Source organism: Sebastes fasciatus, chromosome 6 (assembly GCF_043250625.1).
Source record: "Sebastes fasciatus isolate fSebFas1 chromosome 6, fSebFas1.pri, whole genome shotgun sequence".
Classification (NCBI taxonomy): Eukaryota; Metazoa; Chordata; class Actinopteri; order Perciformes; family Sebastidae; genus Sebastes; species Sebastes fasciatus.
Window position 1 is genome coordinate 37,821,448 of NC_133800.1, and position 15,006 is coordinate 37,836,453.

Here is a 15,006-nt window from a genome sequence, read left to right on the forward strand (position 1 = left end):
TATGAAGACAACTGACAAAGTTCAGCGCTGACAGTCACACAGCTAAAGAGAGATTATTATATTATTATATTATTATATTATTATATTATTATATTATTATTAGAGTGTTGAGAGAGTCGGAGGAAGTGGAGCTGATCTATCAGAGGAGTCTATGAAGGCTCCGTTGTTTCCACTCAGTCTCATTTATTCTGGGATGCTGTGACAGTCGTGTGATGAAAGATGAATGAATAAAGCTATCCTACATGTCATATCTGAAAATACACGAGAGAAAAACACTGAGATTTAAATAATCAATGAAGTTGTGCTGCTGAGTGTAAATGTCCACAGCGTCTCTGTTCACGGTTTCTCCTGCAGCTGTTCAATAAACTAACACAGGTTCTCAAAATAAAGAACGCAATTCATATTTTCCTCATTAATGATGGATTATTTCACCCACCCAGCGGTGCAGAGCACTCATATACGTATACGTGTATATGGGCTCAATGAAAGGAGAGAAGTCCGACCCGAGCCTGGCCAGAACCGACTCAGCGAGTCAGAACCAGACAGGACAGTCAGCTGCAAAACTGAATGTCCATGTTTGTGCCGTAATATCATCAGTATAATATCATCAGTGATATCTGCTGCTATAGGTCTTTACACGGCAGTGTTGAATACTCAATTCTGATTGGTTAATCACCTCCGTCACCTCATCATAGACCGTTGCTATGTATAACAGACCCTTGTTACGTATAACAGACCGTTGTTACGTATAACAGACCGTTGCTACGTATAACAGACCGTTGCTACGTATAAAAGATCGTTGCTATGTATAACAGACCGTTGCTACGTATAGCAGACCGTTGCTACGTATAGCAGACCGTTGCGACGTATAACAGAACGTTGCTACGTATAACAGACCGTTGCTACGAATAACAGAACGTTGCTACGAATAACAGAACGTTGCTAAGAATAACAGACCGTTGCTACGTATAACAGACCGTAAAGCAGACCGTTGCTACGTATAACAGAACATTGCTACAAATAACAGAACGTTGCTACGTATAACAGACCGTTGCTACGAATAACAGAACGTTGCTACAAATAACAGAACGTTGCTACGTACACCAGACAGTTGCCATGTATAACAGGCCGTTGCTATGTATAACAGACCATAGCTACGTATAACAGACCGCTGCTACGTATAACAGACCATTGCTACGTATAACAGACCGCTGCTACGTATAACAGACCGTTGCTACGTATAACAGACCGTTGCTATGTATACCAGACTGTTGCTACGTATAACAGACCATTGCTACGTATAACAGACCGCTGCTACGTATACCAGACCGTTGCCATGTATAACAGACCGTTGCTATGTATACCAGACCGTTGCTATGTATACCAGACCGTTGCCATGTATAACAGAGCGTTGCTATGTATACCAGACTGTTTCTACGTATAACAAACCGTTGCTATATATAACAGACCGTTGCTATGTATAACAGACCGTTGCTATGTGTAACAGACCATTGCTATATATAACAGACCGTTGCTACGCATAACAGACCATTGCTATATATAACAGACCGTTGCTACGTATAATTGACCATTGCTACGTATAACGGACCGTTGCTATGTATAACAGACCGTCGCTATGTATAACAGACCGTTGCTATGTATAACAGACCATTGCTATATATAACAGACTGTTGCTACGTATAACAGACCATTGCTACGTATAACGGACCGTTGCTATGTATAACAGACCGTTGCTATGTATAACAGACCATTGCTATATATAACAGACCGTTGCTACGTATAACAGACCATTGCTACGTATAACGGACCGTTGCTATGTATAACAGACCGTTGCTACGTATAACAGACCGTTACTACGTATAACAGACCGTTGCTACGTATAACAGACCGTTGCTACGTATAACAGACCGTTGCTATGTATAACAGACGGTCTCAGTTAACTGGTGTGAGACCAGTAAAGGCTGCTCTCAGTTAAATGGTTAACCTATAGACCTGTAGAACCAGGTCTGGTCTAGACCTGTAGAACCAGGTCTGGTCTAGACCTGTAGAACCAGGTCTGATCTAGACCTGTAGAACCAGGTCTGGTCTGACCCTTTAACCCTTTAACCAGCTCAGCTGCTGCTGGTGTTAAAATCAAACTCACCCTCCTGATAAACACGTCAATATTTCATCACTGGAGCGCTGTTCACTGGGAGTGATGGAATATTCTGGGATGTTCTGGGACTGATGACACTCTGAATTATTTCATCAATATTGTAACCAGTGAGAGAGACGCTGAGAGGTTTAGGGTTCAGACTCTGAACTGGGACAAACTGGACTAAATATTCTACAACCTGCACTAATGGAGCCTGAAGGCAACACGGGAGAGGCTCCACATGTCTCTCTGTTATCTACTGTACAACATAAACTATGTAACATACTAACATACTACCGTCACAGGGTTCAGGAACCTTGTCAGAGAACAGGGTTCAGGAACCTTGTTAGAGAACAGGGTTCAGGAACCTCGTTAGAGAACAGGGTTCAGGTACCTTGTCAGAGAACAGGGTTCAGGAACCTTGTGAGAGAACAGGGTTCAGGAACCTCGTTAGAGAACAGGGTTCAGGTACCTTGTCAGAGAACAGGGTTCAGGAACCTTGTGAGAGAACAGGGTTCAGGAACCTCGTTAGAGAACAGGGTTCAGGTACCTTGTCAGAGAACAGGGTTCAGGAACCTTGTGAGAGAACAGGGTTCAGGAACCTTGTCAGAGAACAGGGTTCAGGTACCTAGTTAGAGAACAGGGTTCAGGTACCTTGTTAGGGAACAGGGTTCAGGTACCTTGTTAGGGAACAGGGTTCAGGTACCTTGTCAGAGAACAGGGTTCAGGAACCTTGTCAGAGAACAGGGTTCAGGTACCTTGTCAGAGAACAGGGTTCAGGTACCTTGTTAGGGAACAGGGTTCAGGTACCTTGTTAGAGAACAGGGTTCAGGTACCTCGTTAGAGAACAGGGTTCAGGAACCTTGTCAGAGAACAGGGTTCAGGTACCTTGTTAGAGAACAGGGTTCAGGTACCTTGTTAGAGAACAGGGTTCAGGTACCTCGTTAGAGAACAGGGTTCAGGTACCTCGTTAGAGAACAGGGTTCAGGTACCTTGTCAGAGAACAGGGTTCAGGAACCTCGCTAGAGAACAGGGTTCAGGTACCTTGTTAGAAAACAGGGTTCAGGTACCTTGTGAGAGAACAGGGTTCAGGAACCTTGTTAGAGAACAGGGTTCAGGTACCTTGTTAGGGAACAGGGTTCAGGTACCTTGTTAGGGAACAGGGTTCAGGTACCTTGTTAGGGAACAGGGTTCAGGTACCTTGTGAGAGAACAGGGTTCAGGTACCTTGTTAGAGAACAGGGTTCAGGTACCTCGTTAGAGAACAGGGTTCAGGTACCTTGTCAGAGAACAGGGTTCAGGAACCTCGCTAGAGAACAGGGTTCAGGTACCTTGTTAGAAAACAGGGTTCAGGTACCTTGTGAGAGAACAGGGTTCAGGAACCTTGTTAGAGAACAGGGTTCAGGTACCTTGTTAGGGAACAGGGTTCAGGTACCTTGTTAGGGAACAGGGTTCAGGTACCTTGTGAGAGAACAGGGTTCAGGTACCTTGTTAGAGAACAGGGTTCAGGTACCTTGTGAGAGAACAGGGTTCAGGTACCTTGTCAGAGTAGATGGACATGCGCGTCGTCAGGCCGACCACGGGGATCCGGTAGAAGCCGGCGGTGTAGGAGACCGGCGTTGGAGTCAGGTGGTCGTTGGACTGAGGAGGGTGACTCACCAGGATGGCGTACACCTGCAGAAGAACATCTGGTTTTATTCATACTGTCTCGCAGTAGTAGGAATGTAACTAAGTACATTTACTGAAGTACACATTTGAAGTACTTTTACTTTACTGGACTTCTACTCTACTACATTTATCTGACAGCTGTAAACTTCTGAAGAGTTTATAAAATCTGATGTCTGGTTATAAATTAAACTCAGTTTATACAATGTACAGCTGAAACCATCAGTCCATTAATCAATTAATCCATTAATCTATTAGTTAATTAATCAATTATTCCATTGATCCATTAATCCATTAATTAATTAATCCATTAATCCATTAATCAATTAATCAATTAGTCCATTTATCGATTAATCCATTAATCAATTAGTTCATTAATCAATTAGTCCATTAGTCAATTAGTCCTTTAATCAATAAGTCCTAAAATCAATTAGTCCTTCAATAAATTAGTCCATTAATGAATTAGTCCAACAATCAATTAGTCCAATAATCAATTAGTCATTTAATCAATTAGTTCATTAATCAATTAGTCCATTCGTCAATTAGTCGTTTAATCAATAAGTCCTTCAATCAATTAGTCCTTCAATCTATTAGTCCATTAATGAATTAGTCCAATAATCAATCAATCCTTTAGTCAATTAGTCCAATAATCAATAATGTTTTAGTAACATTATTATTGTTATTGTATTGGTAATAATGTTAATAATGTTAAAGTATTAACATTATTTAGTTAATAATAAATAAAAATAAATAAATAATAGTTTTGTTTTTACAAACCAAACAATCAATCGATTAATGGAGAAAATAATCAGCAGATGAATCCATAATGAAAATAAGATATAGATCAATAATAATTAAAGTATAGATAATATAATATAATATATTGTGATATTAATGAACCAGAGAGAGAGCAGCAGAAACTCTGTTATTCACTGTGTGTCTATAATCCCTCCATCTCTCCGCTGGGAGGATGGACGGATTACATCTCTGCTGCTGGAGAGAGAGAGAGAGAGAGAGAGAGAGAGAGAGAGAGGGAGAGAGAGAGGATGATAATCTGACGTCCATCTCTCTCTCTCTCTCTCTCTCTCTCTCTCTGTCTCTCTCTCTCTCTGTCTGTCCGGTACGTCGGCCATGTTGGCCTCATTTCAGGAACTCGTTACTGAAGGATGTTCAATGTGAAACTGATCTGAACTCTGTTTGTTTGTTTCTACGACTAAATATGAATATGTCTGTTCTGACTTCAGTTTATGACTCTAAAACCAGAGAGAGAGAATAAAACCAGAGAGAGAGAGAATAAAACCAGAGAGAGAATAAAACCAGAGATAGAGAGAATAAAACCAGAGAGAGAGAATAAAACCAGAGAGAGAGAGAGAGAATAAAACCAGAGAGAGAATAAAACCAGAGAGAGAGAGAATAAAACCAGAGATAGAGAGAGAGAATAAAACCAGAGAGAGAGAGAATAAAACCAGAGAGAGAGAGAATAAAACCAGAGAGAGAGAGAATAAAACCAGAGAGAGAGAGAATAAAACCAGAGAGAGAGAATAAAACCAGAGAGAGAGAATAAAACCAGAGAGAGAGAGAATAAAACCAGAGATAAAGAGAGAATAAAACCAGAGATAGAGAGAATAAAACCAGAGAGAGAGAGAGAGAGAATAAAACCAGAGAGAGAGAGAATAAAACCAGAGAGAATAAAACCAGAGAGAGAGAGAATAAAACCAGAGAGAGAGAGAATAAAACCAGAGAGAGAGAGAATAAAACCAGAGAGAGAGAGAATAAAACCAGAGAGAGAGAATAAAACCAGAGAGAGAGAATAAAACCAGAGAGAGAGAGAATAAAACCAGAGATAAAGAGAGAATAAAACCAGAGATAGAGAGAATAAAACCAGAGAGAGAGAGAGAGAGAATAAAACCAGAGAGAGAGAGAATAAAACCAGAGAGAGAATAAAACCAGAGAGAGAGAGAATAAAACCAGAGAGAGAATAAAACCAGAGAGAGAGAGAATAAAACCAGAGATAGAGAGAGAGAATAAAACCAGAGAGAGAGAGAATAAAACCAGAGAGAGAGAATAAAACCAGAGAGAGAATAAAACCAGAGAGAGAGAGAATAAAACCAGAGAGAGAATAAAACCAGAGAGAGAGAGAATAAAACCAGAGAGAGAATAAAACCAGAGAGAGAGAGAATAAAACCAGATAGAGAGAGAGAATAAAACCAGAGAGAGAGAGAATAAAACCAGAGAGAGAGAGAATAAAACCAGAGAGAGAATAAAACCAGAGAGAGAGAGAATAAAACCAGAGATAGAGAGAGAGAATAAAACCAGAGAGAGAGAGAATAAAACCAGAGAGAGAGAGAATAAAACCAGAGATAGAGAGAGAATAAAACCAGAGATAGAGAGAATAAAACCAGAGAGAGAGAGAGAGAATAAAACCAGAGAGAGAGAGAATAAAACCAGAGAGAGAGAATAAAACGATAGTTACGTATGTAACTACGGTTCTATGAGTTCTGGATGACTGCCAGAGGCAGTGTTTAACACTGGATGTTATCCATCTCGCGCACGCGCAGGTCGAGTATTTAATATCAACAAAGTCACATGTGACCTGGGATGACGTAGTTTATATAAGCCCACGTCATCATCAGATATGTCCCTCCAGAATCTTCTCGCCAAGATTCCGAGTGACAGCCAACTCTGGCAGTCATCCAGAACTCATAGAACCGTAGTTACATACGTAACTATCGTTCTATTTCGTTCTTCCTGACTGCCAGAGGCAGTGTTTAACACTGGATGACTACTACCAACGTAGTCACGAGGAAAACCCACCTCACCGGGAACGGCCTGTGGATTCCTGAAAGACCACCGATGCTATTGCATGGGGAGCAGCAACATTGACCCTGTAAAAACGGGCAAAGGTGCATGGAGTAGCCCAGCTGGCCGCAGCGCAGATATCACTTAGGGGGATCCCCCGTAGCGCTGCCCAGGAAGTGGAGACACTCCTGGTGGAGTGGCCTCTGATATTAAGAGGTAAAGGCAGTCCTTTTGACCTGTATGCTTCCTCAATGGCCTGAACAATCCACCTGGAAAGCCTCTGCTTGGACAGGGTGTGCCCTTTCCTATGGCCCCCATAGCAGACAAACAGACTATCAGAGCGGCGAAAGCTCGCAGTCACCTGTATATAATGCCTTAAGGCCCTCACTGGGCAGAGCAGTTCCGCTGACTTAGCATCTTCCCCCTGTAGGCATGAAGGGTCATAAGCTGCCAGCTCCATGACCCGATTAGAGTGGGCCGGAGCCAACCTCTTCGGGAAAAATGATGGGTTAGGCCAAAGTGCTACCCCTGTGCCATCTGAGTTCCAGCGAATACACGTTTCACTCACTGACAAGGCGTGAAGTTCACTCACACGTTTTGCTGATGACATCGCCAAAAGGAAAGCAACCTTTACTGAAGACCACTCCAGCCCCGACTGCTCCAGAGGCTCGAAGGGGGGGAGACAAAGGGCTTCTAGCACCAGATGCAGTTCCCACGAGGGAACCTTGACAGCCTGCGGGGGGTTCCGCCGCTGGGCTCCTTTAAGAAATCGGGTCACCAGAGTGTGAGACCCCACGGTCTGGTTATCCACTCTGACATGCCCGGCTGAAATAGCAGCTACATAAACCTTCAAGGTAGAAGGAGAGAGTTTCTTCTCCAGCAAAGACTGCAAAAAACTCAGTATTATTGGCACAGAGGCACTCTGAGGTACCTCCTCATGCACTTTACACCACTCTGAGAATATTTTCCACCTGTTGGCATACAGTGCCCTGGTGGAGGGTGCTCTTGAGTCAGAAATGGTTTGAATTACCGCCCGGTCACATACCCTTAGGAGTGGGTCCGGCTCCTCAGGGGCCATACCCAAAGCTGTAGGCGATCCGGGTTCGGATGCCAGATGCGGCCCCCCAGTTGTGAGAGCAAGTCTTGCCTCTTGGGCAGGCACCATGGAACTCCGTCCAGAAGCCTGTGCATCCCCGGAAACCAGGGTTTCCCCGGCCAGTTTGGGGCGACCAACAGGAGTCTGTTGTTGCCGTGCTGTATTCTGTGTAGCGTTACTGCTATCAGTGGGAATGGTGGGAAGGCATAGAGGAGGCAATCTGGCCATGGGTGTGCCAGGGCATCCTGTCCCAACGGGCTTGCTGTCTCCGTCAGGGAGAACCAAAGAGGGCAGTGCGTTGAGGCTTCTGAGGCAAACAGGTCCACCTCTGCTGCGCCATATTTGCGCCATATCTCCTCTACCACCTCTGGGTGGAGCCTCCACTCGCCCGCAGGGGGTTTCTGGCGGGAGAGAAAGTCTGCCACCACATTCTGTGGCCCTGGCAGATACATGGCCCTGAGGCTGGAAAAACAAGGGAAAGCCCATACCAGAAGTCTCCGTGCCACCTGTAGCAACCGGGTTGATCTGGTGCCCCCTTGCCGGTTCACATGGTAGACAGCTGACTTGTTGTCGGACCGTACAATAACATGCCTGCCTCTCAAATGTGGTAGGAATTTGCGAAGTGCCAAATATATAGCACGGAGCTCGAGCACATTTATGTGCTCCGCCGCTTCCTGTGCTGTCCAGAGCCCCCTTATCGCTCTGTGCTGCCATACTGCCCCCCAGCCGGAGGGCGAAGCATCGGTCACCACCACCTCGCGACGTGAGGGAATCGAACCCAATGAGATGCCCCTGGCCAGATATGCCCCGGCTCTCCATGGCCGCAAAGCAAGGAGGCATCGGCAGGACACCCTGACTCTCTTGGATCTGTGGGACTTTGGATCTAATTGGAGACCATTGATCCAAATTTGGAATGGCCGTAAGTACAGGAGGCCCAGTGGCACTACTGATGTTACTGACGTCAACATACCTAACAGCCTGAGAAACAGGCTGTACCTCAACCTCCTGTTCTTCCGGAACCGGAGGAGGAGCTGGAGTATGGCGTTTACTCGTCTTGGTGTTGGGAAGGCCAGCATATGGCGGGAGTCCAGAGTTAAACCAATGAACACTACCCTTTGGCTGGGTATGAGACAACTCTTGGCATGGTTGACGGTAAGGCCCAACCTCGTCATGTGATGCAGAAGGGACGCAGTGTCCTGTTCTGCCTGTTCCCTGGTCAGAGCACAAATTAGCCAATCGTCCAGGTATGGGAGGATAAGCATCCCCCTGGCTTGCATCGGGGCGAGTGCCGCCCTCATGCACCTTGTGAAGACCCGTGGGGCAAGGGAAAGACCAAATGGGAGCACCTTGAATTGGAAGGCCTTGCCTTCGAATGCGAAGCGCAGGTACTGCCTGTGAGGTAGTGCTATTGGGACGTGAAAGTATGCGTCCTTTAAATCGATGGATGTGAACCAACTGTGCCGTGTCACGTTTTGGAGCACATCTGCTGTACACAGCATGTGGAAGGGCAACACCTTCAGAAATGTGTTCAGCCCTCGTAAGTCCAGTATAGGGCGAAACCCACCCTCTCTCTTTGGAATCAGAAAATAAACTGAGTAAAACCCACCTTGCTGTGTCTCTAGCCCCAGCTCTTCGATGGCACCCTTCCCCAGGAGGGTGGCTACTTCTTGTCTGAGTGCCTGGGACTTTGTGGGATCTCTGACCGTGGTCAGTCTGATCCCACTGAAAACTGGGGGCCGGCGTCGGAATTGGAGATTGTACCCTTGGGAAAGCGTAGCCACCACCCAAGGGTCTGAAGTGCTGCTTTCCCAGCAGCTGAGTTGCTGCTGGGAGAAGCGTCCGACTGCCGGCCCCGGGGCATCAGGATCTTCCCCTCTGGCCCTTTGGGTACCTGGGGGGGCGATACCCTGACCCCCGACCCCTTCTCGCTTGAGGCACCGGCCGTGCCGGAGCCTGCGAGGTCCTCGGGTACGTATCAGGACGAGCTGGAAGCCGAGGGCGACTGGTACCACCACCCTGTGGGGGCCGCTGTCGCCATAAAGGCGTAGGTTCCCGGAAGCTAGCAAACTGCTGCCGAGTCTGGTTCGCCTGGATTCCACGCTCCAAGGCCTGCTGTGCTGCTGGGCCAAACAGCTCCCCCGGAACCACGGGGAGAGTGCGGAGGGCTCTCCGGCCCGGCTCCGAAAGCGGAGATTGGGCCAGCCATACCTGCCGGCGAGTCAGCGTAAGGGTCGACATTAGTCTGCCAAGCTCCCTTGTGATAAGACCGAACGCCTGCAGGGATGCATCACTGAGGCTCTGGACGGAAGCATCCACGCCAGCAGTTTGCAGGGACTGGGACAAGGATAGTATCAGATGGGAAAGAGAGTTTCCAAGACGGCCCATGCGTGCCGCTGTTTCATAAGCCTTGACTAGAAAGTCGTCTGTGATGCAACACTGGGGCCTGGGACAGCGAGCATCAGGCCTCAAGACCTCATTGGGAGACACAATAAGGGCGGCAATAGATGGCTCCACTGCTGGCATCTTACCCAGTCCGTAAGTGTCAGCGTTCTGCATTGAAGCTAAGGCCCTGCCGTCAGTGGTGTGGTGGGAAAGCGATTTCGGGTCTGGCCAGCATTTGTGGAGCTCCTCAATGTATGGCTGGGAGGGTGGAACAGAGAAACCCGCCAGGGGCGGGGCCCACCTAAAAAATGCACTGGATGAGGTGCCCGCAGTCGGGGCCTCATCCACGCCTAAGCGTGCCAGAGCCATACGGACCACTGGCTTAACTGTCGCTGGAGCAGACTCTGAGCCTGCCCTGGACCCACTTCCTGACTGCTGGGAACAGGTGTCAGAAGCGTGGGAGGAGGCTACTAGCTCTCCCTGTCCAGGCCGGTCCTCACAGAACTGGCTACAGGAAGCCCTCGTAGACAGGGCATCCTCATCCCATCCCGGTGGGGTAGGCTGGGTTGCGTTCACCCTGCCTGGCTGAAGGTTAAGGAGCAGCGCTTTAATCTCAGCAAACTCTGATGTTAGCGTGTCGACCTTAGTTGCCAAACAGTCCACTTTCCGTGCCTTTTTTGTAGGTGGGGCCCCCCCAGGTGGGGCGCGTCTCCGCCCACTCCGTGCATTTGAAGGTACACCCGATAGGGGCAACTGGCACTCGAGCTGCTCTTCTAGCTCAGCTAATCGAGCTATCTTCAGCTCCCGTGGCATAAAACTACAATTCATGCACTGACTGTCGGACAGTCCCTCCCTCAGGTGTACCACACTGAGGCATGTGGGGCATTCATCATGGCCATCAGTAGCTAGCAGTGGAGCCATGCAGGCACGGCAAACATGCTCACCTAACATGGTGCTGCTGATATTTATAATAATTCTTAGTATTAATTTTATACTCTTATATTTAATTAAATAATGTATTTTTCTTACTTATATAATGTGTTTACTTAGTTATGCAAATCATTGGTTACACTGGAGTGAAAGCACTCTCTAGTAACAGAGAGAAAAATTATTACATCAATTTTCTCAACAGCAAACTGTCTCAGTAACTAGACACTAGCTTTGAACTAGGACTGTTATTATACAGAAGACAGGGAAGATAATAACTTCCCCTTTAACAGCAGCCACAAACTGAGTTAACCCACAAGCGAAATCACTTACTGGGGAGCGGTCGCTCTATCTATCAACAAAGGAGATGTCTGCTTTAACGAGCGAAATCACTCGCTGCTGAGCAACACACACTGTAAAAGGAAATGAATTAGCCGACAACAGCCCAACGGGCTCGTTGTCCGACGGAGGCTCGCCGATACTGTAGCGCAAACACTTAGCTCGGCGGCCATAAACAATAAAGGAGACCGAAAACAGACTCCTATCAACAAACGTAACTTAAACTCTAACGACGGGAGGATATACTCACCTTGTGATCCTAGCTCACCTGTCGTTAGCCTCGCTGAATTGAACCGGCGAAAACACCGGTGTTACAGCGTCTAAAGTGTTAGAGTGTAGCCGTGATTAACTAATCGCAGCCCTTGGAGGACGAAACCGTAGCTCCAACCATGCGGTTGCAGGGCTTCCAGCGAAAAGTCAACGGCTTATCTCTTTTAATCAACCTGCATTCGCGGATTACCTGCCGCGAGAAGATTCAAGGGGACATATCTGATGATGACGTGGGCTTATATAAACTACGTCATCCCAGGTCACATGTGACTTTGTTGATATTAAATACTCGACCTGCGCGTGCGCGAGATGGATAACATCCAGTGTTAAACACTGCCTCTGGCAGTCAGGAAGAACGAAATAGAACCAGAGAGAGAGAGAATAAAACCAGAGAGAGAGAGAATAAAACCAGAGAGAGAGAATAAAACCAGAGAGAGAGAATAAAACCAGAGATAGAGAGAATAAAACCAGAGAGAGAGAATAAAACCAGAGAGAGAGAATAAAACCAGAGATAGAGAGAATAAAACCAGAGAGAGAGAATAAAACCAGAGAGAGAGAATAAAACCAGAGATAGAGAGAATAAAACCAGACGTAACTGTTTACATCAATAATGACTCCATTAACTGGTTTTATTGTTGCTGTCAATGAACCCAACACTCCCTTCAAAATAAAAGCCCAGCAGTGTCTCCTCTCTCCACTGACAGGAAGAAGTAAAGATCTGATCTATAGTGGAGCGGATAGTGGAAAAATCGTGCAAATAGTGATACAAGCACCAAATTTGGCATGATGATTCCCGAGGGGTCACTTAGCAAATATAAACGATCGGCCACTTGAAAATCCAAGACGGCGGCCATTTTTCAAGATGGCCGCCAAATTGACCTGCCGTTAATGGTTTCTCTCATAGAAATTCATCTACTTGGTCAATTTGAGTGATCTTGGTGTCAAATTATGTGATTTCTAGCATGCTGGATCTTATTTTGATAGTTAAATCATTTTTAACTTCAATATAAATTTAGTCGCGGAGAATGTTTTTCTTAAAAAAATGCATGATTTTGATGAACTTGAATGATTGTGATGTAGAATTATATGTTTTCTGGTATGCTATCTAATCTAACAATTTTTACAGCTTCAACATCCTCCAATACGTTTTTTTTTTTTTACTTTTGGCTGTCTTTGCTTTGTGGTGTTTGCAAGGCTCAATTGGCTTGTAGGCCTGCTGTTGTAGATATCAATAGCTGCTGTTGCCATAGGTGTAGGGGCTTAGTGGTAGAGGTAGCACCTTTGTTTCAGAAGTCAGCCACATCCTCCAGGATGGACTACTCGCACTGGTTCACACTACTTGCCCAACTCTCATCCATGGCTCCATGAAGTTGCCAGTGCACGGCAATGACCACACCTCGGACACCATGTTGGCTCATGGGCTGAACTAGGTGAGGGTAAAACACAGAGAGTCTCTGTGTGATGGAGTATTTCTAGCTCCAAATTTCAAAGTGCATAGAGTCAACGAACCAGCCATCTTTATCCATGAGGTTCCCACACCAACATATCTATCAGTTGCCTCTTTCTGGTCTTGGCAAACACAGACAGGCCAACATACATAGCAAAAGGTGTCTTCCTGTCCTTGGATTGCCTGTGGACCTGCGATCCTTCCCTGTATTTGGCAAAACAGCTCTACTGTAACAGTTGCAAGGTCAGATTTTGATGTGCCATTTTGGAGTTGTGACTTGATATCAGCCCCATGTTCAATCATACATACAAACTGAAGCAGTGATGGTGGGACGGTATCTTCAAGGTACCCATCATGAGACGTGCTGTTGAATTCTGATTTATGCTGAAACATGTCACGACGTATCATCTGAGCAGCCTTTGCCAGGTGGACTGCTTCTCCATATTTGCTTCCTTCTTCTGGGACAGCTCTTCTTTCTTCTGCAGCTGTTGGGCATTCAGATAGGCTCGTTCTCGTTTGTACAGAGCAGCCAAGCAAGCAGGCTGACATCTCCAGCACTCAGATTGGGAAGGAGCTTTCCATCACTGAACGGGCACTTGCTTGCATGGGATACAGCTAGGTTCATGCATTATTTTACACAATCTGTACACTATCTGGATAACTGAAACCCCATTATCCTTGGCTCGGCTCTCCCGCGCTTGCACATCCTGTCGATTCAGGTTTTGCTGCCTTAAACTGATCAGGGGTTGGTAGTAAGCAGCATTTTGGACACTAAGTATAATGCTGAATCCTACTTAGCTGACGTTAAACCCCATTCTGAGTTACACAGCAGCGATTGTCACCAGTGTGCCCTGGTAGTGCCCGACAATCACTCCTTTACAGTTCTTTGCTGTTTTTCCAATTCTGGCAGTTGGGTTGGAACCTCATGGATAAAGATGGCTGGTTCGTTGACTCTATGCACTTTGACATTTAGAGCTAGACATACTCCATCACAGAGATACTCTCTGTGTGCTACCCTCACCTAGTTCAGCCCATGAGCCAACATGGTGTCCCGGGGTGTGGTCATTGCCGTGCACTAGCAACTTCATGGAGCCACAGGTGAGAGTTGGGCAAGTAGTGAGGACCAGTGCCAGTAGTCCATCCTGGAGGATGTGGCTGACTTCTGAAACAAAGGTACTACCCCTACCACTAAGCCCCTACACCTATGGCAACAGCAGCTATTGATATCTACAACAGTAGACCTACAAGCCAATTGAGCCATGCAAACACCACAAAGCAAAGACTCACCGGACAGCCAAAAGTAAAAAAAAAACGTATCGGAGGATGTTAAAGCTGTAAAATTAGATAGCATACCAGAAAACATATAATTCTACATCACAATCATTCAAGTTGACCAAGTACATGCATTTCTTTAAGAAAAGCATTCTCTGCGAGTAAATTTGACAGCCATCTTAAAAATGTCCGCCATATTGCAGTTCAAAATTATTAAAACTATCAAAATAAGATCCAGCATGCTAGAAATCACATAATTTGACACCAAGATCACTCAAATTGACCAAGTAGATGAATTTCTATGAGAGAAACCATTAACGGCAGGTCAATTTTGCGGCCATCTTGAAAAATGGCCGCCGTCTTGGATTTTCAAGTGGCCGATCGTTTATATTTGCTAAGTGACCCCTCGGGAATCATCATGCCAAATTTGGTGCTTGTATCACTATTTGCACGATTTGACTGAAAAATGGATGTTAGCCGCTCCACTAAGGATGAGCTGGTTTCATTGAGTGATGATCAGAATAAACCAGAATCTGATCTCCTGGTTCCTCCGTCAACAACAGTCTTTATATAATATACATATATATACTGGAAAAACAAAGTTAGGAAACTTGTGTTTGGTGGATTATTTCTCTGTTGTATCAATGCTAATGGT

At 45.9% G+C, this 15,006-nt stretch overlaps 1 protein-coding gene across 4 annotated transcripts in view; it reads right to left on the reverse strand.

Annotated features, from left to right (window-relative positions):
• Positions 1-15,006, reverse strand: part of LOC141770053 (glutamate receptor ionotropic, NMDA 1-like) — a 78,081-nt gene that overhangs the window by 55,188 nt on the left and 7,887 nt on the right. For all 4 annotated transcript variants that reach the window (XM_074639682.1, XM_074639683.1, XM_074639685.1 and 1 more), the window contains exon 3: positions 3,694-3,828. In XM_074639682.1, coding sequence (XP_074495783.1) covers positions 3,694-3,828 — 135 coding nt within the window. The remainder of the gene's footprint in view (positions 1-3,693; positions 3,829-15,006) is intronic.